The sequence below is a fragment of the Pseudonaja textilis genome, chromosome 3 (assembly GCF_049901715.1).
Source record: "Pseudonaja textilis isolate UNSWEBS1 chromosome 3, rPseTex1.2, whole genome shotgun sequence".
Lineage (NCBI taxonomy): Eukaryota > Metazoa > Chordata > Lepidosauria > Squamata > Elapidae > Pseudonaja > Pseudonaja textilis.
Window position 1 is genome coordinate 116342958 of NC_141992.1, and position 26427 is coordinate 116369384.

A 26427-nucleotide genomic window follows, 5' to 3' on the forward strand; every position below is an offset into this window, starting at 1 on the left:
CTTTGTGTTCTATTTTATTACTATTTTAACATTTTCTCCATAATTTTTCCCCTCCCTTGGTTTTCTCAACTTTATTTTTAATTATCTCATATCTAAATTCAATTATATATCTTTTTCTAAGTTTCAATGTCTTTCCAATCATTATATTTATACTTTTGTCTGTCCTGTTTCAATTTCATATGATCTTTTCTCATTAAATGAATTTTCCCCTGTAGTTACTAATTGGAGTATGACACCTTTATATCTTTTAATTTTATCCATTCAACTCTTATTTAAACTTCAATTTATGCCTTTAAAATTATAACATTCAATATAGTACATAACTTCCAATCGAATTCTGCTTGGTACATTCTTAAAATACACACTATGTTCTTAAAATATATATATATATATATATATATATATATATATATATATATATATATATATATATATATATATATATATATTTATGTCTCCTCTTGGAAATTCAAACGAACAAACAGCAGCCGTTTTCACAATCAAATCAAACTGAAAGAAGTAACAAGATAACGGCTGGCAGAAACTGTTAGGACTCCCCTTCGAAATTCAAACAAACAAAACAGAAGGCAGCCGTTTCATAATCAAATCAAACTGAAAGAAGTAACAAGACAACGGCTGGCAGAAACTGTTAGGACTCCCCTTCGAAATTCAAACAAACAAAACAGAGAGCTCTTTGCTGTAACGTCCTCATTCAAAATAGTTATTTTGTTCCTGGCGAAATGCACCAGCCCAGCTGTGTCCTTTTATACCCATTAAGGCAATGTGCTAATTTACTGGCTTGCCCTTCTCATTCGCTCCAATCAATGTTTGTCCTGACGCCTCCCTTCAGATTAACGTTTCCTGGTTCTGACGTCAATCCACGATCTAACAGTCATCAGAGTCAAAACTCCCAACAGGATCGATCCTTCCAATCACAACATATATATATATAAAACAATAGTAAATAAAACACTCATTCCATTCCAGTTCAATTCTATCATTAATATTAGTTAGAATCTTAACATCTTTAACATTTCTTTTCAATTGAATATCATACTTCCTTGTGAACACTTATAAACTCTCCATAATTCTTTTCCCCCCATATTTCTCTTCACTTATACTTTTATAAACCATTAATAATAATTAAAATGTTCCCATCCTTTCCTAATTTCATTCTCATTCACTTTATTTCATTTATTTATTAACAAACATTCCACTGCATTACAATAAGTATTTTATCCATCATTTTAATCATATATTGTTTCATATTTTCTAAAATTATTTCTATTTTTAATATAACAATACTATCTTATGTACCTTTGCAGAATCCCTTTTTCAATTAAATTTTCACCCATTATCTCAAATAGGTTTATACTTTCAATCCTTATACATTTTCCCTGTTTCTCTATATCTTGTTTCTGTCTTTTATAACTTCTTTTCCTTTCCTTCTTTCACCTCTTCTTCTCCCTCCCCTTTTTGCCCCCTTGTCTCTCTACTTCTAATTCTCTCTTCTGTGATCCTCTCTTCTGTTGCTTCCTAATATTGTAATTATTTTTCAAGCTATTCTTTTTGGGGGGGTTGTTTTTTCAAATCTTAAATTTTTCACTCTCTTTCCCCCGTTTCCTTTTTTTCCCCACATAAAATTACTTATTCATTAAAGATGGCTTCTTCTTTGTCCCAACCTTGTTCTACAAGTGTTTCTTGTTGTTTCTCAAAATTTCTAAAAATTGAAATACGAAGCCAAAAGAACCTCTTCCTTCTTGTGCATCTTATTTCTGTTTTTTAAGTTCCATTTTCAGTTCTTCTAAAAGTGATGCCATTTTAAACACTTTTAAACAACCACCCGATTGATTTTAGTCATTTAAATCCAGTAGCCAAAAATCCAAAAATCACCAAATAATCCAAAGCTGTTTCTTCTTGCTTCTTTTTTCCACTTTCTCTTCCTGTGGTTCTATTATTTTGTTACAAAGTTTCAGTTAGAATGTATCTTTTAGGAATCTTGTTAAGGTTTCATTGTAAGTTCCTTTTAGTTCCAGGCAGTCTCCTTCATTTTTCCAGATCCCGCCCTTTTATTCTTTCCTTTTCTCTCCTTTCCTGCTTTTAAAGGTTTTTGAGTATCCAAAAGCCTTTATTATCCCTTTGACATTTTATTTTCAGCTTAAATGCCTATTGATGTCAAAGTGGATTTTTGTCAATTTCTTACTTAAATCTATTAGCTGTCAATATAAGGAAGGGAAGGGAAAAAAAGCCAAATCCTTTCCCTTCCCTCTCTCCTTTGTTGCTTCAAAGTCTTCTTTGGGAACAATGTTATTTTTTATAGTTCAAATTCCAGGGTACCTTACGTTGTTGCTTTTTCAGTTTAACCCAGTCAACCAAAACTTTCTCTTCTTCCTCCTGCACATTCTTTTCTGGTCGAGTTCTTCTTTGAGAAGGCCATTTCTGACCACCGCTGCAACTGCCTTCGGGAAAGGGAGTAATGGCCAGCTGAGGAGTAGAGATGTGGCTCTCCTCAACCCTGCTGGTGGACTCCCCCCTCTTCACCACCTCTACAGGATGGCTTAGTCCCGAATCCAGCTGGCTCGGGGCGCTTCAGCGGCGAGCACGGATCGAAACCACCCACGATCGCAGATTTCAGTCTGTCACTGAAGAAGCTCAAACCGGAAGTCCCTGTCTGTACTCTCCTGTTGAGAACCAAGTTTATGTTTTTGGCATAGGGACATGCCATTCTAATCCATCCTGGGATTCTTCGACATTTTACTGTACAGGATAGTACTACTACAGTTGGGTCGGGAGTCCCAAAGCACTTCCGGGTTGAAGGAATTAGACAGTGGCATCATCATCGTCCAGGGGATGCTCACTTGGGGACTACTTTCGTGTCCCCATTAAGTTGCCTGCTGAAATGGTATCCATCTATTTACTCATGGTTAAACTGCTGGGTCAGCACAAATGCAAGCCTGCTGATTGATTATGAGCCCAGTATCCTAACCACATGAGCCACTATGTTCCACTAACTAACATCCACTGTACAGGATAACGAAGCAATAGTATTTACATGAGCACAATAGTTGCATTGGTTTTTTGACATGTAAGGGCAAGCTGTCCTTTGGACTTACTTTAGAGATGCTCACATGGAAGTCATCTACACTTCTTTTAAATGAAACCTTTTCCTCGATCAGCTTGCATCAGAGGAGGGTACCTCGGTGATCCTGTAAAAATATAGCTATTTTAAGGGGTAGAAGAGAGGTGCAATGTGAGCATGCCCTATCCACTCCAAAGACATTTTCATCTTTGAATCCAAAGTGCTGCAATAATATGTACTAATATGTGCATCTGTATTTTTCATTCAGCTTTACATATGCAGAAATGATACAGCAATTAGTATTTTTATTTGGTATGTACTTATATCTAAGTATAAGATCTATTATTCCACCCAACAACAGTCTTATATGATAGGGTATACTTAGAAAAAGTGAATAACCCAGCATCACCTAGTAAACTTCTGCAGATGATGGAAAACTAAAATTTGGATTCCTCTCAGTCCGATGCCACATTTTTGAAAATTCCTTTTGAGTTCTGTGGATTATATTTTTGGACATTGAGATTTAATTCAGTTCCAAAAGGTACTTTGGAACATTTGGGAGCATGACATAGTACCCAGCATAATGTAGCTCTTTAAAGCAGCCCTGTCTTTTCCAAGAATTGACTGGCAGTCCATCACAGGAGCCATATTGTCATGAGAAAAGAGGTTCTATGTCCGAGCCCCAAAGCACCTTTTTGGAATTGAATTCAAACTCCTGCCTAACCCTGTAATATAGAGAATTACTGCCTTGTAATGTAAGCTTGTACATAGCCATTGAAGAGTAAATACAATTGCATAGTTGATTATTGTAATTCTGGATGACTGGAATTCCTCTTCCGCAAATGTTTTATCTTGCCACTTTTTTCTTTTGGTTCATTATATTTGACTGAGAGTAGACTAGAACTTTGCTGTCCCTGTTCCTAGTCCAGCAGTTTGAAGAATACATCATTAATGAATGAATGGTTCTAACTCATCTTATCTTTTCATACTGTGCACTTTCTCCATCATGATCCCTTTTAAGAGTGTAAGGAAATCTGAATGCATTGTTATACCAGCTTCTTTCTTTCATCCTGTTATGAGAGTTTAACTTATTCCAGCTCCTGTCATGGTTTGCATCATGAGGCCCAATTATTTTAACATGCAGTGCAATATCTTCTGATTTTCCTTCTCATGCTGTTTATATTATGGCTTAACTTGTCTTTTGACTCTTTTTATCTTGAAGCTGGAGCTGTTTCTTTCTGTTTAGTGCTTGGTAACGGATGCTGTCTTTTTGCAGATTTCATACTTGGTGACTTTTAAAGCAATAACATTTGTACGTTTGCAGCTGCAGATACAAGAGCTCAAACAACTGAAGAAGAAAATCTCAGTAATTCTTCCAGACAGTACCGTGAAAATTACTTTCAGCCATGTAATCTTTCAGGTATGCAATATGTTAAATTCAGTACCTAATCCTGGAGCAAAGCTGGTTCTTCAAACAGCTGACAATTTGACCAGTTCAGGATAAGGACACCAATACTGAATCAAATTATTTCTTTCAGAACCTCCCACAGAAGACCATCTCTTGCAGAATACACTGTGGCCTGAAACTCAAAAGTTGTAAGTTACTTTGTTTATAGATATAAAACATACCTCCAAAATGGAAACCATTTAAAGTCCTCGGTTTTCAAGTAATTTCAATTTTACAGTTTGTTCACAACTTATGACTGTAATTGAAGTAAATGCTGGAAACTGCAAACACCAAAAATCATGACTCATGTAACTGTGGCAGTGCGAACAGTTGTAAATAGAAACTGGTTGTCAACATCCAAAATGTGATCCTGCAACTGTGGGTATGGCTATCAGAACTTCAAAATCGGTCATAATTAGCTCTGGGAAGATCAGTTGTAACTTTGAACAGTCATTAAGCAACTAGTTGCTAAGCAAGGACTACCTGCACAATTTTCCTGTTAAATGTGGAGTTGATTATATGATTGTATTTTTTTTTAAAAAACTAGCATATTATAATATGATTGTATTTTTTTAAAAAAACTAGCTTCTGTATCCCACACTTCATGAAAAGACCTCAATGCAGAGCTGTGAACAAAGGGAAATGCTACTTTATGCTTCAAGCCTTTTAGCAGGCTTAGTAGGCAAAAGATTTATTAGAGTAATTTTCTTGTATTTCCACCATTTGAATTCTAATACCAATCCAAACATGGAAAATTTTAGCCTGTTCTTGGCAAAAGAGAGTAATAGAAATAGAGGTAATAGAGGTAAAGAAAGCATGAAGAAAATGGCTTCCGGATTTATTTATTTTTCATATTCTTACCACATGAGCAGGCATAGGAGGCATCTGAATTTTCTTCTGCATAACAAAGTAATGAGCTGCAGGTGTGTCTGTTCATGTTCTCCGCTCATGTTGTGTGTTTGTATGTACGTGTCATTGGGAAACGCAGGACAGGCTGAACATGCTCCACTCTGAGTAACATAGGAGGAGGCTTAGAATAGAATTCCAGTCTAAGTAATAATTCTGCTGCATTAGGAAATTTCTTTTGGAATTTTCTTCTCCGTAGCCTTTGGCCCATGTTCAAGTCTGTCCCGCCCATCTCATTAATTTTACTTTCTCAATTCCTCCACTTGTTGCATTTTGGGGGGAGAATTATCTTGCTGGACAGATAGATGCTCAGAATCCTGAGTCATGTTAAATAGTTTCTTTCCCACATTCTGTTGCATTGAAAACTCCACCCACCCACCTATTAAACTGAAGTGTGAACAATACTGTAAGACATCAAGACTTTTAGACATTCATAGATCTTTCGGAGGTATAATGCCTCATAATGTACTTCTTTGGGGCCTTGCCTTTTAGATGTAAACCAGACTCACAAATATTCACCACATTTCCTGTACCCATGCTTAAGTATTATGTATCAGTTAGTTAATGATTGGTCATACAGTCAGCCAGATATTTAAATTGGATTTGGCTACTTTATCCACCTATCGTGTCCTTCTCAAGGATCTGAGATAGGGAGATGTTGTTTGATAACATTAAAGGTATTGTCACAGGATATGAGCTGTTCCAAGTTAAGCTGCCTTTTGCAATTGATCAATTGTGACTTTTATTAATGTTGACGGTGTTCAAATGGAACTCCAGATGTTTGGGGATTTCACCAAAAGGAAGCCTAGCACTATTTTTGCTTTCTTTTACCATAGTCATTCTTCTGTTTGCAGGTGTTTGTATTTTGTGATTTTCACCAGTTTTTTCTCTTCTCTTCTGCTGTCCATTATTGAGACTTTTTTTGTCCTTCTTCTCGATAGTTGTTACATCTAGGATGTTGTGTGGCACATGCTTCTCAAGTCTGGGGTATTGTGTGGTATGTGCTTGACTGTTTGTATTCTAAAGTCCCAGAGCATTTTAGCGTCTTCATTTTTATTACTTTATCTAGTTTGTGGTTCTATCAGTTCTGATATTATTAAATTTATTGGCCACCCAACCAATGGATAATACCAGTGGGTATGGTCCGTGTTTAGTGCAAAGTTTGAATAATACACAGTCTCCACAATCATAACTCAGAAAGTTGTCTTCACAGCAACTGGGTTGTTCATACACAAGTGCATAATTTTAGGCCCCAAGTCTCAGCACTCACTTGTAGCCTACAGTGCCTTCAAAAGGGTGTTGTGATTGTGATTGTTGATGTGACAGAAGGGATAATTAAATACACGAAGAGTTATATTTAATATTTAAATACAAATCAAATCAAAACTGGTCAGTTTTAACAACTTTTGCAATGAACTTCCTAGTATGCCACTCAAAGGCCAAATATGTATCTTAGCCAGAGCTGTCTATGCCTGGCAAAGAGTTTGACATGGTAATATTTCCATATTCAATAGTTCATTTCAAGGAGAACTCCCTTCCATTCATCTGTCTTGGGCAATCATGCAAGACTTCTGAAGAAGCTTGGAAGTTTCTTTAACAACATGCATGGATCCATTTCAAATTTACAGCTACTCTTAACTTCCTTTGCATTCATAGCAAGACAGAATATAAGTAAATAATGCCTGCATTGCCATTAAGCCACTTTATTTTTCTTTTAAACATAACCACCTTTTTCATAATTATCATTAAAATTTCTCTGTATAATAAGGCACATTTCTTTATCTCTGGTTATATAGGAAACTGAATAAGGTTAAAGAAAAAAATTGGGATTTCATTACTCTTGAGCAGAAAAAGAAACTTGTGTTTATTTTAATATTTTGCATGCATTTTGCCATTCCTATTTACCTTTCCTTGATACTCACATCCAAATAAAATATAGCTTTGTCCTTTCATTCTTTTCCAACCTGGCACTTTGGAAGGAAAACATCCCTTACTTATGAGACAGTCCCTATAATAGGAAAACATAATCTGTTCATTTCAGTACAGCATTACCTAGTTTATTTAAACTTCATATTTGATACCCATTTCTCTGACCTTTTCTCTCTAATGAGTTATCTAATATAAAGATTGTCTCTTATGATCATCTTTAACTAGCAATCCAAGGGTAAACTTTTATTACCAGAGCTGCTCATCTGAGCTTATTAAAGATGCAAATTAAACAGCCCATAAGAGTTACAAAGGTTTCCTAATCCTTTTCCTGAAACAAATTAATAATGTTGCCATCCCTTTCTTCTAAGATGATGGTTGCAGGCAGAGATTGTGGACCCTTTAATTATTCACTCATTACTTTTCATCTTTTGCCGAGGAATTCAGGGCATCGTATTAGTAAAGTACAAAATGAAGCAGTTTGTAGGGAAATTATTGGATAAAAGTAGACCAGTGTCAGCCCTTTCAGATAGTCCGGACAAGAAGCACAAATTATGAATACTAACACACTATTTTTATTGTAAGATTACAGAATAAAATCTTGGAAGTCTTTCTGGAAAACTACAGAGGATCCCTTCTGAGATGCTTTCCATACCCATTTTTCTTCCGTAGGCTGAGATATCTTTTGCGTAATGGTTTGGACTGTGGAGCTAACTCCTGCCACCCAAGATTATTTCCACATACCATTACAACCAGTGGGCCTCATATATCAGTGACAATTAAAAAACAGGATGTTCCTTGTTGCAAGCAAAATAAAGGATACAGTTAAGCAATTATTGATATTGCTGCTCTCCCCAGTAAGACTCTTCTGCAGCAAAGGAGCAACTTATCTTCCACACCGATATTCTCTTGAAACAATACTTAAAAAAACCCATGTTGAATGAGAAGAACAAGTTGAAATTAAACCCAAATAAGGGAGAGATGCTATTGATACCATAGAAAACTGGACATTGATTGAATTTGAGCCTTTTTTAGATAGGATCATTCTGCCCTTTGAAAAAAATTGACACAGTTTGGCAGCTTTTCTCTATTCTCTACTGCCACTAATTTCACAGATAGCGGCTGCATCATAGAACCCCTTTCTAGCTGAAGCTCCATCTGTGGCCATTGTTCAGGTCTGATAACAGTTACCTGTTAACTTGTATTATTATTACCTTTATTGTCAGAGTACAACATGTGTACAATGAGATTGGCTGAGCCTCCTTTTGTGCACCCCCCAACACAACTCACAGTGAGGATAGAAGTTCCTAACCCAGTCCCAATCTTATTACATTATGTGACCTTGTTGCACAGTGCGCTGGCCCTGCAAGTCTATCATACTATGTTGACATGAAGTTATTTTCTGTTCAGAAGTCTGACAGCCCACAGGTAGAAACTGTTCTTCAGCCTGTTGGTGCGGCTGGCTATGCTTCTATATCTCCTCCCTGATGGTAGGAGAGGGAAGAAGTGCTGACTGGGATTTGAGTTGTCCCTGAGAATTTTCCTCACTCTTCTAAGGCACTGAGTCCTAGTGATGTCATCTAATGGTATCAGGGAACAGCCCACGATGTTTTGTGCTGTGCTCCCCACCCTCTGTAATGTCTTTCTATCCGCTGCTGTCAAGCCAGCATACCACACCATGGTATTCTTTCACAAGACTCTAAGGAAATGGAGTCTCTGTTGGGCCTTTCTGAGTTGTGTTGATTTTCCACGTAAGATCTTTGCTGAGGTAGACTCCCAGGAATTTAAAGGAGGAAACTCTCTCCGCACAGCTCCCCTCGATGTAAAGGGGGACGGGTTCCTCTCTCTTTTTCCAGAAGTCTAACCCCATCTCCTTTGCCTTGCTGAGGTTCAGCGAAATCTATTTCTAGCAGGTTGCATCCTGATTCCATCCTGTCCAGACTACAGTATTACAGTGTACTGTAAATGGAATTGCACAGGTTGCACTTGTATCTGTAAATTGCATTTGATTCCAAATTAAATGCAGCAGCGAGTTGCTAACTGATATAGGACACAGGGATCTCATGACATTTGTACTGGTTGTTAATTCTTTACATGGTACCATTGGAGAAATTATTACTAGCCTTTAGAGCCCTAAATGCCCTCTCTCAGAAGAAGCCTCTCTGAGAGGCTGCTTTTTCTTTTATGAATTCATCCGGTCAGTAAGATCTGTAGGAAAGTCCTTTGAAGAGGGCCCTGATGTCAGAAGATCATTTTCTCCTAGCCTTACTTTTTCGATGTGTCAAAACTTCTATAGAGATATGTTTTTTAGCAGATTTAAATTTTGGCTTACTTTTAATATACATATTAATCTGTGATTTTAATATTTTGCATTTTGTGACATTTTATTACCCAATTAGGTAACATCATCGGTATGAGTGAATATGGGGTTTTCTTCCTGTTTATACATGGTAGCTTGCTCTGTCCTTGCTGGGTAAGAATAAGGTTTTCTCTTTGGTCGTTTCTTGACATTCAAATGAAAAACGATATCCTAGTCAAGGGCTACAAACCCCATAATTATTCACACTGATGTTATTATCTAGTCAGATAATGAAACATCAGCAAACAAACAACTACACTCGGAGAATTCCAGAGACTCTACAGTTCAATCTTGAGCTACATGTATTCTCGTCTATTGAATTTTGCATTTTATTTTTTAATCAATGTTACTTGAACATTTGAGTACAAACATAGGTTCCAAAGTAATAAATAATATCCAGCTTTTTAGCTTGCACTTGTATAATGTAACTCTCAATGAGCTAAATAATAAAACCCAATTGTTTTAACAGAGAATAATCTCCTTGATTACTGTTCTCAAATGCGATCTATAATTCAAAAGAACAACTCAGTTGATTAAAACAATAACAAGAGAAGAATTTTTTTTTTTTACTTTTCTTGAAAACTCACAGGAGATCTGAGGTAAAACAATTATCTCTGCTAGAGTAAGGGAGGCATTTAAAGTATCCAAGCAGGAACATTTGTAGGTGATTAAATATTTTAGGATTAAAAAATACTCCTTGAAAGAGCAAAAGTGGTCTAGCTTCTAAATGGAGGTCATTATGAACTAATGTCCACTATCTAATGTCTGGCAGATGTCCTCAAGGATATCCTTGATGAGATGACAAATTCCTCATAACTGATTCAAAAAAATTTCCTTCACAGCAAAATCTTCACAAAAAAAAGTCAAGCAGGAATTTATATCTTTCAAATAGCACAATCAAAAGATAATTAATTTTTGGCTTATAAGGAAGAACATGATTGAGTTTGTCTATCTTTGTGTACACACATGCATGTAATGACTGCCATAATAAGTGAGGCTAGTTGCAAAACACCAAAAGGATTTTTGGTGAAATGTGTCTACCATTCTTTCTGACTTCATCTATTGCTGGATTGGTTTGATCTTGAATACTTAATGTCAATCCCTATTGCCTTTTTAAAATAGCAAATTACTGAACTCACCATTTCTTATTGTTTAAAACTCTTAAGAGACACAAGAGCTGAGCACCCTGAGAGATGACCGTGAATGATCGTTATGTGAATAGAGCACATGGATATCACACAACAGCTCACTGATATAAAATCCCTGAAATTGTCATACTTGGTTGTACCTGAATGATTGTGTGGTTATGCCTCATTTGGTAGGTTTCTTGTACTAAGACCTTCAGCAAACCTATCTTGCAGGAATTTAAGTTAGGGAACAATTCATTTCACCAGCATAGATAGGCCTTCTGCCTGCCATCTTTCTGCTGTTATCTGGAAATTGCAAGCTGTTATCTGCAAACAAGGCAATGCATACTGCTGCACAGATTTTGTACAGCATCACTCCATTCAGAAAGTCTGTAGAAGAAAATATCTCTTCCCAGATAGCACCACTTGAATCCAGTATAGGTTCTGACAGTAAGAGAAATTATTATTTGATTTTGGATTTGCCTCTCTTTTCTTCGCTATCCCATAAGAAAACTATGAATTTAAAATTGTGCTTTTAAAGTATGGATTTAAAATTGTCTCTTTTCCTGACCCACTTGAGCTGTTGTCTTGTTTCACAACAAATTCCAAATCTGGTTAGCTAAAAGTAATTGAGAATTTCTGTTGGCACTATGGTTTTTTTAAAAAAAAAACTTTATTTAAAAATAACACTTTTTTGAACATTAATAAGAAAATTGGAAACTAATTAGAAGTATCAGATGCAGTATAAATCAGAAGATTCTATCCTGCTGATATTCTAAAATTAGTAAAGAGAGAAAGTAAGTAATGGTGGCCAAAACTCTCTATGTAAGTTAGTATTTACTAAGACTTTTCTCCTGTTGGATAGTTGTAACAATGGTATTCATTTCTCAACAAGTTACAGTCCTTTGAATTCTTTTGTAAGCAACCTCTCAGCTAAAACCTCTCAGCTAATTCCTTGCAAGAGACGTTTGATGGGAGGGAGTCTAATAATCACACTTAATTAGTCTACTTTCTATAACAACCCAAATGATTTTTAAAACTCAAGAGTTTTACTGTTCCTGTTTGAAGTTACAAAGGTATTTTGACAAGCAAAAGGAAAATATTTTTTCTTCCTCATTGTATTTGTATCTTGAAAGAATCTTGAAAGCAGCTATGTGCAGTCATGTAAAATGTAGGTTGAAAGTTGCCATAGCAGCAGAGAAACAGATAAGTTTGGAATAATTGTCCAAAAATAGACCATTTAGCAATTGCATGTCTGTAAGAGAATACTGAAGTCTCAGCATCATAGTTTAAAATTAATTTTTAATTTTTATAAATATTTAAATAGATAACATTGTTAAAAATATACCAAAAGATTGGAAAGATCAAATTGTGAAAATACAAACTTTGAAATGCTTACAATGGATCACATATATATTTTATATAGAATTTCAATCACATTGTTTATGCAATAGTGTTTAATACTTATAATTAGATGTCCTTTACAGATTTTGGAGTTTTGTTTCTGGTATTCATGTATACTTCAAATGTTTGATTAACATTGGTTACCTTAGTATGAATAAGGAGTAGTTCACACATCTATACTTTTTTATATCACTTGGTTAATATGTCACAACTCCTAGCTGCATGCATAATTGGTTGCTATTAAAAGATGTTATTTTGACATTATGTGATTATGAAAGTATTGTTCCACAATAATCTATTTATTCTACATACAAATAAGTAATTCATTGTCATTTAGAGGCCCAAATAGTCTTACTGATGAGCAGATAATTTTGTAACAGTTCTGATTAATATACCAACTGTACAGTTACACCAGCACAGAGATAATTTTGCTTCAGTTATTTTTCCCTATTAAATACTTGTTTGAGTCATCAATGTAGAATCTAATGCGGACTTTGAAAATGGTTTTAAAAATTCATCGAGTAAAAAGTCAGCTATACGATTCTTCAGTGGTCAGTAATCATATTATAACAATGCTTTATGATCTGCTTTGGATTGGAGATCCAAGTCCAAGTTCTTTCCATAAATCTCTAGAGGTCAAATCTTCTGAAGAATATCTCCTTTTACATATTAAGCCAGCTGACCAATATTCATTGGTAGATTCAATGTTAATATATTTGCTCAATTTTCTGTGGTTTGTGTCAGAGAGAAAAAAGGGAAAATACTCTGGAATATAATCATAGGCGACCAACTTACAATATAAACAATGAGTGGAAGCTTATACTCTTTATAAATAGATGTTGAATCCCATAAATCCAGAAAGTCAAACTGACTTTCATCTTTGATTATTAAGATGTTGCAGTTTAGTTACTGAATTGTTCTATGATGCAGATATGAGTTGTTAATGAGTCTCATTAATATGTTGTGTTATTTTTCTACTTTTGGGTTTTCTATATAATAATATACATAGTTAAGAATATAGATGTTTTATTTCTTCCTCTTTTTTTTTTTTTTTATAAGAGGTTGAATTACTTTTATATGAAAAGTTCTTTATTTATTTCAAGATATAAAGTTAATGTTATTTTAGAGTAATTTTTATAGAATCATGTGATTGGAAGCCATTCAGGCCACTAAGTCCAACCCTGTCAGTATAATTGTCACACTACAGTTGAATTGTAAAGAAAATGCAAAGTGAAAAGTCCAAAATACTGGTATTATAGCCCTAAAAACTAATATTAATCGTGTATATCAGAGGTGGCATTCAACCGGTTCGCACCAGTTCGGGAGAACTGGTAGCAGTGATTAGGTGTGGGTCACCGAACCGGTAGTAACTTCTGGCTGGCCATGCCCCCAAACCAGTTCACCAGTTGCTCAGTTGCCCGGCTACCCAATGCTTGCTCACTCGCGCAGCTCATGTGCCCGCCGCTTGTGCCGCCCAGTCACTCCTCCCTTCCTATGTGGCATGCTGGGCCCTTGTGGCTTGCCTAACCATGTCACACAACATGTGGTGCCTGTGCCCCAATTGAACAGCCCTGATCTGCCTGCTCACAGGTAAGCCTGCGAATTGCGGTAGGCCCTTGCCCACCGCACAGGGCCTTTCCAGGCCTCCCCCCCACTGGGCGGGAGGAGGCCAAGGTGGGGCGCCACTTTCAGGTCAGTCCAGAGGGTGGGGGGAGGGCAACGCTGGTGGCAGCGTGGCTATGGGAAGCAGCCCCAGGAGTTCCCGGCCACCCTTTCGGGGGCACCTCCACTGCTCCTCTCAGCCCCAGCAGAGCAGAGAAAGCAAATGGCTTTCCATTCACTTTCTCTGCTGTGCTGAGGCTGAGAGGGGAGGTGGATGTGCCCCAAAAGGGAGGCCAGGAACTCCTGGGACTGCTTCCCATAGCTGCGGGGCTGCCGCTGCTGCCCCCTGCCGCTGCCCCCTGCTGCTGCCCCACCACCACCGCTGTTGTGCCCCGAAAGGGAGTCTGGGAACTCCTGGGACTGCTTCCCATAGCCGCGCGGCTGCTGCCGCTGCCCCCCCACCACTGGGCCCCTGCTGCTGCCCCCCCGCCACTGGGTCCCCACTGCTGCCCCCTGCCACCGCTGTTGTGCCCCAAAAGAGAGGCCAGGAACTCTTGGGGTTTCCCATAGCTGCGCCGCCCCTGCCACTGTCTGTGTGCTCCAAAAGGGAGGACGGATGGATGTTCCGGGGCTGCTGCTTCCTTCGTTGTTCTGCCGCTTGCTGCTCTGGAGTTCGCCCAATAAGTTCTTCCGAGACCAGGTGTGTGTGTGTGTGTGTGTGTGTGTGTGTGTGTGAGACAAGGAAGGAAAGGAAGGGAAAGGAAGAAGGGCAAGAAGGGAAGAGCAAGAAAGGAAGAAAAAGCAAGAAAGAAAGAGGAAGGGAGAGAAAGAAATAAAGAGAAAAAAAGGGAAAGAAAGAAAAATAGGAAGAAAGAAAGCAAGAAAGAGAAAGGGAGAGAAAGGGAGAGAAAGAAAGAGAAAGAAAGAAAGAAAGAAAGAAAGGGAGGGAGGGAGGGAGGGAGAGAGAGAAAGAAAGAGAGAAAGAAAGAAAGAAAAGAAAAGAAAGAGCAAGAAAGAAAGAGGAAGGGGGAGAAAGAGAGAGAGAAAGAAAAGAAGAAGGAAGGGCAGGGAGAAAGAAAACTCTATGCTATTATTTTTAATTATTCCATTATTTATCATATATTAATATTTTGCACTGTCCCTACACCTAGAGTGATTTTACTGCCTTTTTTTGCCCAGGTATTTTTCAGGGTTTTCAGGTCAATATTCCAGAGCATAAATACGGGTGCGTTTAACAGAGTTGAAAGGGACTATGGAGGTCTTCTAGTCCAATCCCCTGCTCAGGCAGAAAAACTCTTGAGGATGCCAAAATCTGAATAGAGGTCTTGGGAAGGTGTCAGAATAACAGAATAACACTTAGAAGGGACTTTGGGGAGAACTCTATACCATTTCAGAGAAATGCCTATCCAGTCTTTGTTAAAAACTTCAAGCGTTGGAGCACCCAGAACTTCTAGTGGCAGGCAGTTCCACTGGTTAATTGTTCTCACTGTCAGGAAGTTTCTCCTTACTTTTAGGTTGCTTCTTTCTTTGTTCAGTTTCCATCTTTCTGGTGCTTTGGAAAATACATTGTTTCCCTTCTGGTGCTTTGGAAAATGCCCCCTTTCTGGCAGTCCCCTAAAAGCCTGTTGCCTATCACCCTCTTGGGCAAAGCATGTGAGCCATTTCCTCCTTTCAGTGGTACATGAAAGTACATCTATAATATGTAGATAATAAAGTCAAAAAAAAGATGTACAACAATTTAACAGAACTATAGATATGTTGTGGCTGGGTGTAACAAGGAATGACTGGGAGGGGAGGGGAGGGGCCAGGCGAGGCACCCCTTGACGTGAGTGACATTGAGTTGGCCACACCCAGTCACATGACCACCAAGCCACACAACTAGTCACGTGACCACCAAGCCAGGCCCACCCAGTCACATGACCCTAAGCCATGCCTACCAAATAAGCCACGTCCACAGAACTGATAGTAAGTATTTTTTAATCCCACCGCTGTACCTTACCATCATGGAGAATATTACCATTGTCTTATGACCATTCAGTTTTTAGAATGTAACTTGGCCATGGCTATACCAACATGAAGCTTTTTTTTCTCATATTCATAAACTCGGGGGATAGATTTGTTTCATTTTTATCCTCTTATGGACTGAACTAGTTGGTCAAATATATTTTGAGTCAGTCAAAACTGGACAGGGGAAACTTTTAAGCTTTTCTCCCAATATTCTGCTTCCTTCCCTACATTACTAAAGAATCTTGAGTGTGTTCTCATGTAACACTGAGTGCTATCATAGGTTGCTCCAAAAAAATAACAATGATTAGTTAGCTTTTAGGCAAGAATCTATTTTTAACTATTCTTTCTTGTTGGTTTTTATGGTGTCTTGGCTATTTTTATGATTAGTTTTTAATTTCTTTTTATGCTTTGCCCAAACTACCTATCAAGAAAAAAAAAAGACAGTAGGTAACAGTGGCTAGAAAACAAAAGATACCTAAGATTGAACTATTTCCTTTGTGCTAGAAAATTTCCAAGGAGGCTTGAGGAGAGATAGCACAAAATAAAAGAATAAGTATCAGTAGTTCTACACTGTTCAGACATCAGACAGATGAACTTATTAATTAGCTGAAATACATGTTTATATGTCTTTTATTTCAAGTAGTAGATCAAGAACTCTACAATTCTTTGGAGGGTTGTTAGCAGTTGCTCAAAGATGTGATCTGAGAAAGCAAATAGATCTCTCTGAAATATGGTTAATATATTCCATAATGCTACACCGTAGGGTAATGTAAGATGTACTCTGGAGCACATCTTCAGTTCATGAATGATATTAGTGATGCAATTATCAAGCCTAACAAAATGAGGCAACAATAGATATGCAAGAAATGAGGGTGACTATAGAAAATAAAGGAGATGACCTTAATAGAGCTAGACCAGATTTGTTACCAAAGCAATGAAGAGAAAAATTTAAGTTCAAAACAATTAGAAAGGATGGGTTAAATGGCTCAGACACCTCCTTAGGTCACATGGATATAAAAAGGGGGAGACACAGCATAGTCACACTTGCAAGTTTCTATTATTATAGACAATCTAAATCAGGGGTATCAAACTCGATTTCATTGAGGGCCGCATCAGGGTTGTGTTTGACTTCAGGAGGCCAGGGTGGGTGTGGCCAGGTAGGGTGTGGCCAGCTCGACATCAATCATTAACCCTAACCCTAAGTGCTCTACCAGTGAAAACAGGCTCCCGAGCTCCATTTTTGGCTGCGGCAGCTTCTTGTAGCCCTCTGCCAGCGAAAATGGAGCTTGGGAGGGCTGCACGCACCCCTCATGGGCTCCATTTTTGGCTGTGATGGCCTCCTGCAGCCCTCTGCCAGTGAAAACAGAGCTCGGGAGAGCTACGTGCAGCCCTCCTGAGCTCCAATTTTCCTGGCAGAGGCATTGCAGGCTGGTCCTTCACTGTTTCCAGGGCGGCCCTGCGGAGGTCTGATCACCCAGGCCTTGAGTTTGACACCCCTGATCTAAATAACAGTAGATTTAGCCTTCCTGTGGAGTGATTTGTTGGTCTGGGTTACTTTGTAGGGCTGACAATGTGCATCCTAAATTATGTCTAGGCTTCTTCTAGAAGATGCAGGGCTTATGGACTGGTAAATTGTTTCACTGAATATTAACAAGTTTCAAAACATTTGAATTGATTAATAATGTATGAATCTTGCACTCGAGATTACTTTTTCTTTTACAATCTCATTTTCTTTATTGTTTTAGATATGGACATGGTTATGAAATTTTTTGTGTTGCCTGCAATAATTCAGGCACTGTGATAGCCTCTGCATGTAAGGTAAGAAAATACTTTTAAACAGGAGCTTTGAAATTCACATCCAAAGTGATAAATATCTGATTGTTCACTGTGTTGAATGGTTTTAGGGATAGAGATAGAGATAGAGATATGTACATACATAGACATAGACATATACACACATACATATATGTATCAAACGTATTTATGTATATAACATATACATACATAATATAATATAATATATTCAATATTAACAATCCGTCAAGTCTAAAAGTAGTAGCCCCTGGAGGTTAATGTTCTCAGCAGAATATTAAGAATTGGCAGCTCTGGATAATTGATTTAATGTTGGGACATTATTCATTTTTTCAAAAAATAGTGAAAATAAGCCACAGCTATGATACATTTTTTTAAAAATGTAATAAAAATCCCTAAATAAAAATATTTCACAGAGGATTTCAGTTATATTCAATTATATTCTATCAGTGGTACATAGTATATGTGGCAAAATGAAAAGATTTTCAAAAGCCAAGGCAGACCTTACAATTTTGATGCAAATAGTATTCTATCCTAGTACACTGTAGAAAAAGCATAAATCACTTGTAAGGTTTTGTTGTAGTTGTTTGCTCATATAATTACAATTAGTTCTTAAGTAGGAGAGTTTATGTCATTAAAATGTGTATTATTCCAGTCTTAGTACTTCTGCTTCAAAATGTAACTTACAAATTGTTACAAATGGTTAATCAGACTATTGGGATGGAAAAGCAAATGATATGCCGGAAGTATTTTTGTTTGCAGCAGAGTACCAATGTAATGAATAAGCAAACGAAGAAATGTGTCTGGACACAACTAAGGAACAATAGTCCATATGACACATTAATAGCAGAGTATTTCACCGACAAAAACCTTTGCATCAACTCGGAGTGAGAAGCCATCTTGAAAGAATCCTAACAGGTGCTAGAGTTCATGTGTAATTGTGTTATCTGGGAAGAATTTGATCCTGAAAAAAAATGGAGATCTTTTGGGAGATGAGCAGTGCTGATATGTTTAGAAAATAAGGAAAATGATCTTGAAAGAGAGATACACAAATCATTGCCTAAGTAAAAGGGAGTGAGAGATTTTAAAGTCCCAAACAATGAGATAATATTTGGAAGTAATTCATGGAGACAATTCCATAATTCCTTTTGGTATAAGAAGGGAGAAGGATGTGCAGCATAATTAGTGTTGCAAGTTTCTGATGTTATAGTCATTCAGTAAAATTAGTTTTAGCCTTCCTGGGGATTTGATTTCTTGGCTTGATCTGCTTGGTGAGGCTAACATTATGGGTTTAAATCCCACCTAGATTTGTATGGATTCCCAGGAAGAGAAACTACCTAGTTATATTGGACAACTATTGCCCAGTTTCATAATTCCACTTATCAACAAAGGTTATTGGGAAGGTGTGGCCATCTCCAAAGGGTTCTGGGCTGAAAGTATTATCTGTATCCTTTTAATTTAGTTTTCAGGCAAGGGCATGAGAAGGACATTGCATTGGTTGCTGCCATTGATGATCTGTGATGAGGCTTAGAGAGGGGGAATGCACTTCTACTAATCCTACTAAATCTTTTAGCAATTATTGATTCCAGTAACTACAGTATCCTGAATCTCTATGAAATTCTCAAAGAAGGAACACTGTTCTTTCATTATTGATTTTCCCAATGGGGCTTTTCCTATCATGTGTCCATGACAGAAGAAAAACTGAAGCTTTTGGCACTCCAAGATGGAAAACTTCAGGACTTGACCCTCTCACCTTATTTAATATCTATATGAAATCCTTTGGAGATTTGGAGATCAGTATCATTATGCATCTCTAACTCAGATACTATGGGGTAGAAGTGTTTCTCAGATCTTGCTTATGCCTGGATGGGGAAAAGCAGGTTAAGATTCAAATACCTGGCCTGCATGTATTGGCTGTGGATTCCAAAACCGAGTTTATAACAATGTCAGCTTTAGTTCTGGATAGGATTGTGCTCCCTTGAAAAGAACTGATCTATAGTTTTAGAGTCCAGACTCTGATCACTTGTGAGAACAAGTGCTAGAAGCTGTAGATAGCAGTTTTTCATGACGCTTTAGCTGTACAATCATTTCAACAGAGGAAGGTGCTGGTTAAGCCCTTGTCATCTCACAGGTAGACACTATAATGTGTGTATGGAGGATGCTTCCTCATGAGTTGCAACAAGAGAAGATTGGGAAGCATTCTATCCCACACTCATTTTTTTAATATTCAGGGAGCTTTTTAAAACATGGCCTTTTCAATGTGTTTTGAGGACATGGATGAGAGTGGGTAGAAATACTTGAGTATGCAATGAATTTCTGTTTGATGATACAAAATACTTTGATTTTATTTTTAGGTATGAGTGCCAGTTTTTCCTCATAATAATGTTATTGGGTACCCTTATATGTTCTTGCTTATAAACTACTCAGAGTCAAATGTTTGAAGAGGCATAGAACATTCATAATAATAAACAAACAAGCATTCACTTCCATAAAAATAGTTTAAAATAAACAAAAAAGTGTAGGTAAGATTCTTGCCAAGAAATTGTTTTTTAGACCTAAGAAGATGGGTTGCCCTTCTTTAACCTTTAACCACTGTAGTAACTTTCTATAACCTCATGCCTAACTGGTTGTTGTTCTACAGTTACCATCAACTCCAGTTTAGGCTTCTCCTTAATGGAGTTACAATTAAGTACCCTTGGAGAGCTGTAGCTTCAGTGTGGCCTTGGGTCCTTTTTCAAGATTGTGTCTGCTTGTTTTCAGTATTGCCTTTTTTGGTTTTACAGGCTTCTAAAAAAGAATATGCAGCCATTATTTTGTGGAGCACCACAACTTGGAAACAATTGCAGAGCTTACCTTTCCACAATCTGACAGTGACGCAGATGTCTTTTTCCCCAAATGATAAATTCTTGCTAGCAGTTTCAAGAGATAGAAATTGGTCACTTTGGAAATCTAATCATATCAACGCAAGAGACTCAGGTAAGATTGATGGTTAAAAATGGATGCAGCTTTTTAAACTGTTTAAAGAAAAAGGGTCTAAACCTTTTTAAAATAATGCATTTTAGTTCCTTCATAAGATTTTTTGTGTGAATAGTATTCCTAAAAAAATGAGAACCAAGATGTATAAAATGTTGAATGGTTGTTTTAATTTGGCTTTAATGCTTTGAAGTAATTCTGTTCTTTCATTTCTAAAAGTGAAACAATTGCATTTCTTTGGTTTGAGAGTATCTGGAAAAGCTTTCTGTGTAATGTAGTAGCTGCAATAATACATTGCTGTATCTGGGATTTTTTTTTAATGGTGTTTGCTCTCATTGATATTAATGCATGGGAAAATAAATATATTGGCTTTAGGCTAATGTACTTTTTAAAAGCAGAAATATTAATTTGAATTCTGCAAATACAAAGCCTTCCTTAATATGTTAGAATCCACATCAGAAATTAGGTTTCATGCAAAAGTATGTTGGATCCAGTGAAGCTTGAGAGTTTTGTTTAACACATCACATTTGTGTCTGTCAAAAAAAGGTGTAATCATGTGGGAGCGGGTAAGGTTTTTGTGTAAATCTCTGATCACATCACCTGACATCCACTCTGCAGAGGGAATTAAGTGAAGGAACAGCGATGACTTGCAACAAAGAAGAAATTGCAAGAGTGGAAGGAAGATTTACTAGCACTGAGCATCCCGTTGAAAGTGGGGAGGAGGGAGAGAGGGGCTGGGATTGTTATCTCAGTCTAGTTGCATTGGGGGGAAAAATTGCCTGGAGCATCTTTCTTCTTTTGTAAGTAGTTTAAAAGAAGCCAAGTTAAGGCAAGAAAATATTCTTCTTTGTTTTCTTGAAATTGATGAATGAGAGTGTCTGTCTCATTTGAACAATCCATTCCAGGCACTTGATGGATTCTGTTGGGCTCCAGAAGGAGCTTGGGGTTGTTCCTGGAGCTCTGGTGCAGACTTTACTCATCACTTAAATGGAGAGGGTGACTCTTTTCCCTCCTAGTGCTTGGAGGCTATGGCGGGAGGGGCGGGTCCGAATAGGGGATCCTAGGCTTCAGCTTAACCCTGACAAGACACAGTGACTGTGGGTTTTACACTCCCTCCTCCTCCCCCAGCTCTTGAGATTTTCCATCTTAACTCTGCCTGGAAATGCACTTCCCTAATTAGAGTTGGTGTGTAAATTTGGGACTTCTCCTGGACTTATGGTGCCTGCTAGAAGAGCAGGTGGTAGCTGTAGCAGGTGGAAGCATTTGTGCAGGTTTGTCTTGTGCACCACTCGCACCCATTCTTGGACCAGGACGGTTTGCTCATGGTGACTTAGTGACTTCCTTTTTGAATGACTGTTATGCACTCTGCATGGCTGCTGCTGAAGAGCATTTGGAAGCTGCAGCTGGTCCAGAATGGGCAGTTTTTGTCTCTTTTAATGTGCTTCTATGGCTCCCCAAGCTGCACTAGCTCTCAGTTCATAATATTGGTTACTGCCTATAATACCTTATAGGCATAAGATCAGGCTATTTGCGGGACCTCCTGTCCCTCATTCCTTTTGCCTACCCCACCAGTTCTAACAGGGAGGGTATGCTCTGAGTCCCTTCCATCTAATAGAGTACTGAAGTGCCACCTTGTCTCAGACCCTTGAATTGTGCCTTCTCTGTTGTTTGCATCTCATAAAGTGCTTCCTCTCCTATTTTTCCTCGAAGCAACCACTCTGTGAAGGAGATTGGGTTGAGAAAATGCGTAGCTCAAAGTTACCCAATAAACTTCTGTGGTGATGACTCTCCCTGTTCATTCCTAGACAATTTTAGAGAGCATTAATGTCACAGGATTTGAGAATTTCTGCCTTCAAAATGTTGCGTTTTGCGTTACCAGGTGAAATAAGTTCTGGCAATAGTTTGACTATTAAATGACACACTGGAAACCTAGAATATTTTTAAGTTAATGATATCATTATGATGATGAGCGATTGCTAAACATAATGACAACTTTATTGACCCCATTAGTGACACAGCTGCCACTTCATTCAGAAGGTGTCTGATACTTGCTAATGTACATACATAATGAATTACTTGATTTCTGAGTAGAATGTCTATAAAAAGAGTTGGGTTCCAGGAATATAACTCTGAAACGTTGACTGCTTTAAAGGGAAGACAGAAATTGTAGATAAATGAACAGAATATATTGAGTGCTATTTGGCAGAATTTAATGATTCCTTCATTGATCTATAGGTGTCTTCAAGAACAATAGCACTCCTAAAGACTGTCTTGTTTTGAGACAAGTAGATATGAGGACAGACATAGCAAGTAAAAGAACACACTGGCAATAAAAGCGGAATACAAAGCCTGGCTAAGCCTATCCACTAATCTCAAAGGAATAGTGAAGCATAAAATAGCATCTCTAGTCTCAAAGCGGGCCCAGAGTTGGTATGAGGGTCAAAAGCCAGAGACTGAGTGTGAGAGTATGGCTGTATCAGAGTGGATACAAGAACACTAGTTGTTCTGAGTTGTGGGTTCATAAATCTTCTAAGACCACACCGATGCACTCAGTAGGCTCCTAAACAGGAGGTCCTCACCTAAAATTCAGAATAAAGTACTGTTACATGTGTTCCCAGTTTGGCTTATGATCGATCACTTACTCATACACTCACTGCCTTGGTCAACAGCCACAGTCAAACCACTTTCCACCAAACACTGAGGTACAACTGGTTCTTCGGAATATACAGAGACCCAGTGAATTTAAAGTAACAGCAAATCTTTACTGCCTACAATGTCCATCTTTCTCACATGTCTTCCTCACATGTGCACACAGATATTCATCTACGCTTACCCATGTCCTTCTCAACAAGGCTGACAGGCACTAGCCAGAGGGATGGAAGCTGTCAGTCTGGATCTAAAGATGACTCAGAGAGGAGAGGGGTTTTCAGGACCCCTTTTATCTCCCAAAGTCCTTGCTTGGTGATTGACAAGATTGTCAGCTACTCTTCCCTTCTTGAATTACAAGTTTGGTAACTGTTGATTGGATTTTGGGAAAGAGAGGGGTTACCTGTGTGTCAGGCCCAACTACTTTTGTCTGGTTCAGGTGACATTTTCGCTTTTTCTTTAACAACTTGGTTCTTTCTTAACGAACTCCCCAAGGAATCTTTCAGACAAGATTCCTGGCCTTTGTCCACCTTGCTTACGTACCCACTTCATCTTCAGGTATCACAGCTTCAATCTAATCCTTATTGAAGAAGATGTGGAAATAAGGGGAGAGGGGTCCTTAAGTGAGAAAAGGAGACAGATTGAGATTAAGATTGCAACAATCCTTTATTTAAGTTTGAAGTGGCTTTGACTTATTTCCAGGCAAGGAGAAAGAACATCTGGCTTGTGGTGGTCTGAGCCCATAACTTTCTTGCTTTGGTTTTAAAGCTCTGTCTGGCAGGTCTCACAGTTTATCCTTATCTTCACACTAGGATTCCTTAGAGGAGATATGAACAACCTGAACTACAATCTGAACTAAATATAAATATATCAGCAGTGTCCAGATGGCCAGAAATATTCTTCTGCTGCTAGCAAGCTTTATTTTCCTAGGGTACATAATCTAGGATGCATAATCAACATCTGGAAGCCCAGTCTACATCCTTGCAAAAGGAGGTGTCTTCCATCTGGAAGAGAAGATGGGAGGGCACCCCAGCTTCAGATTTCTGATAACATCTCATTATTTTTGAGGTGATGTGATTTTCTGGAAAGTTGTCTGTTTGCTGCAACAAGAAAGCGTATTTTCTGTTGATGTGTCATTGCAGACCCAGTGTTCAGCCTCTTTGCAGCCACAGGAAAGAACATTGCTGTGCATAGTCGTATCATTTGGACCTGTGATTGGACTCCAGATAGCAATTATTTTATTACTGGAAGCAGGGACAAAAAGGTAATGCATTTCAAAGGCTGCCTTTTGGTTGTTTTTCCTCTAGTTTGATTTTAAAATTCTCATCATGTACTTCACGTAAAGCTGAGAGTGAACAACCTGGAATGCATTTTATTTTCTCCTAACCCAATTTCCCCAGGAAATCCTCAGAATCATTTTTACAAGGCAAGAATGGATAATATGTACATCAGTGCTCAGGCTGTAAATAGTTTGAAAGCTTATAGATACAGCTGTTGTTTTTGAGCATGTTCGATATTATAGTAACGTTTGGTTTTGAAGAAGATGCCCCAATTTTAAATATATTGTCAATGAAGAAACTATAGTCAGACACTGCTTGCTTTCTGTGACTACGTCCTTTGGCTATCTTTCATTCCTTTGAACTATTTGGACAAATATCCACAAGTGATCATGTTAAGTTATAACACATTTTTTTTAGAAAGACCTAAGGTTTAGGATTGGTTGATATTTCTTCTTAGATGTGATTGACTCTTCTTTGATTTTTAATTAATGGCTAAACCTATTTTAGGGCTTATGCTGAGAAATAGCAGGCTAGTGTTCCACTCCCAGTCAGAAAAAGCCCCAGATCCCACTGGGTATAAGCCCTCCTTTTCTGAAATTCTTGCCCACAAAAACTTATGTCATAATATATTTAGTTGGCTTTCTTGATACCACTGGACAATGTTAACCAAAACTATTAATGCAGCATATTTTTCTTTTTTAGCAGTGGTTCAGATATAGAAGGATTGACAAATTCTCACTTAGTTTGCTAAAAGACTGTTAATTGTAGTTAGTATTGATCCCCCTTTCTTCATTTCCTCTGCAAAAAAAAAAAAAAAAATTGAGGCGGGGTGGAACATTTGCTTTCTTGCTAATCTTTGGAGAAAAGTGTAATATGTCAGACGTTTAGCAGAATGGTGGTAAAAAAATTTGTCCTAAGTGCATGATGAGGAGTTGTGCTTGAAGTATGCAAGTGGATTTATGAAATTCAGCATCATAAAGCTAAATAGAAAGATGTTTGTTCAATATTGCTCTCAATATTGAATTATACCAATGATTCAAGTGTGATGTTTTTGTATAACCAGTTGATGTACTTAAATGTGAATTATTAGTTTATTATAACTGAGATCACTGTTGCTGTTTATATGGAATCACCCAATTTTAATTTAAAGACCTGGTTGAGTAACAGCACTGAACATGTACTTCATGTACTTCGAGGATTTATCATCAGTGGGCTCATGCAAACTTCTCTCCCTCTTTTTAGGAGAACAGTTAATTCTTCTCAGTTTGCTTTACGGTTTTGGTATTTGGGTGTGTATATGTATATTCACATGCTTTGTAGCATCCCGTTTTCAACGTGACTGATTTTTGTACTTCAATCAGGCTGTGATCTGGGGTAAATGTTTACCAGAGGAGAATAAAGATAAGGATTTGGCCCTGATCCAGCCTTGTTCACCAGTCCTGGATGTTGGTGATTCGGTTACTGCAATTAGTGCTAGTCATACACTTGCTTCTGATGGGAGGTATGTATTTTTTGTATTCTGGAGATTTCCTTGCGCATTAAGTCAGAATATTCCATATTGGTCAGCTGCCTAAAATAAAGCTAGAAATCTTCATCAATTTGCACTATGCTTTAGAGTTTAGTTAGGTCATAATGGTTAAATGGCATACACTCTCTTGTAACCTTAAGCCTTATAGGAAGAGTAAGGGGCTAACATAAGTTGGAAGGGGGGGAAGCTTAATGCCATTTAGATGTAATGCTACATATATAAGGGCAAGGCCATCATGATTATGACTTTATGCAAATATTTATGTATGTACCTCTATAGGGTTTGAGGATTTTTCTCCTCTCACTAAAAGCAATCCATAAATAGATGCAGA

The 26427-nt window shown here is 37.7% G+C and overlaps 1 protein-coding gene across 2 annotated transcripts in view; it reads left to right on the top strand.

Annotated features, from left to right (window-relative positions):
* The window catches only part of ELP2 (elongator acetyltransferase complex subunit 2), a 58929-nt gene that overhangs the window by 26932 nt on the left and 5570 nt on the right, over window positions 1–26427 (top strand). For both annotated transcript variants that reach the window (XM_087930688.1, XM_026701027.2), the window contains exons 15-20: window positions 4404–4499; window positions 4618–4675; window positions 17603–17675; window positions 20453–20645; window positions 24431–24552; window positions 25930–26069. In XM_087930688.1, coding sequence (XP_087786814.1) covers window positions 4404–4499; window positions 4618–4675; window positions 17603–17675; window positions 20453–20645; window positions 24431–24552; window positions 25930–26069 — 682 coding nt within the window. The remainder of the gene's footprint in view (window positions 1–4403; window positions 4500–4617; window positions 4676–17602; window positions 17676–20452; window positions 20646–24430; window positions 24553–25929; window positions 26070–26427) is intronic.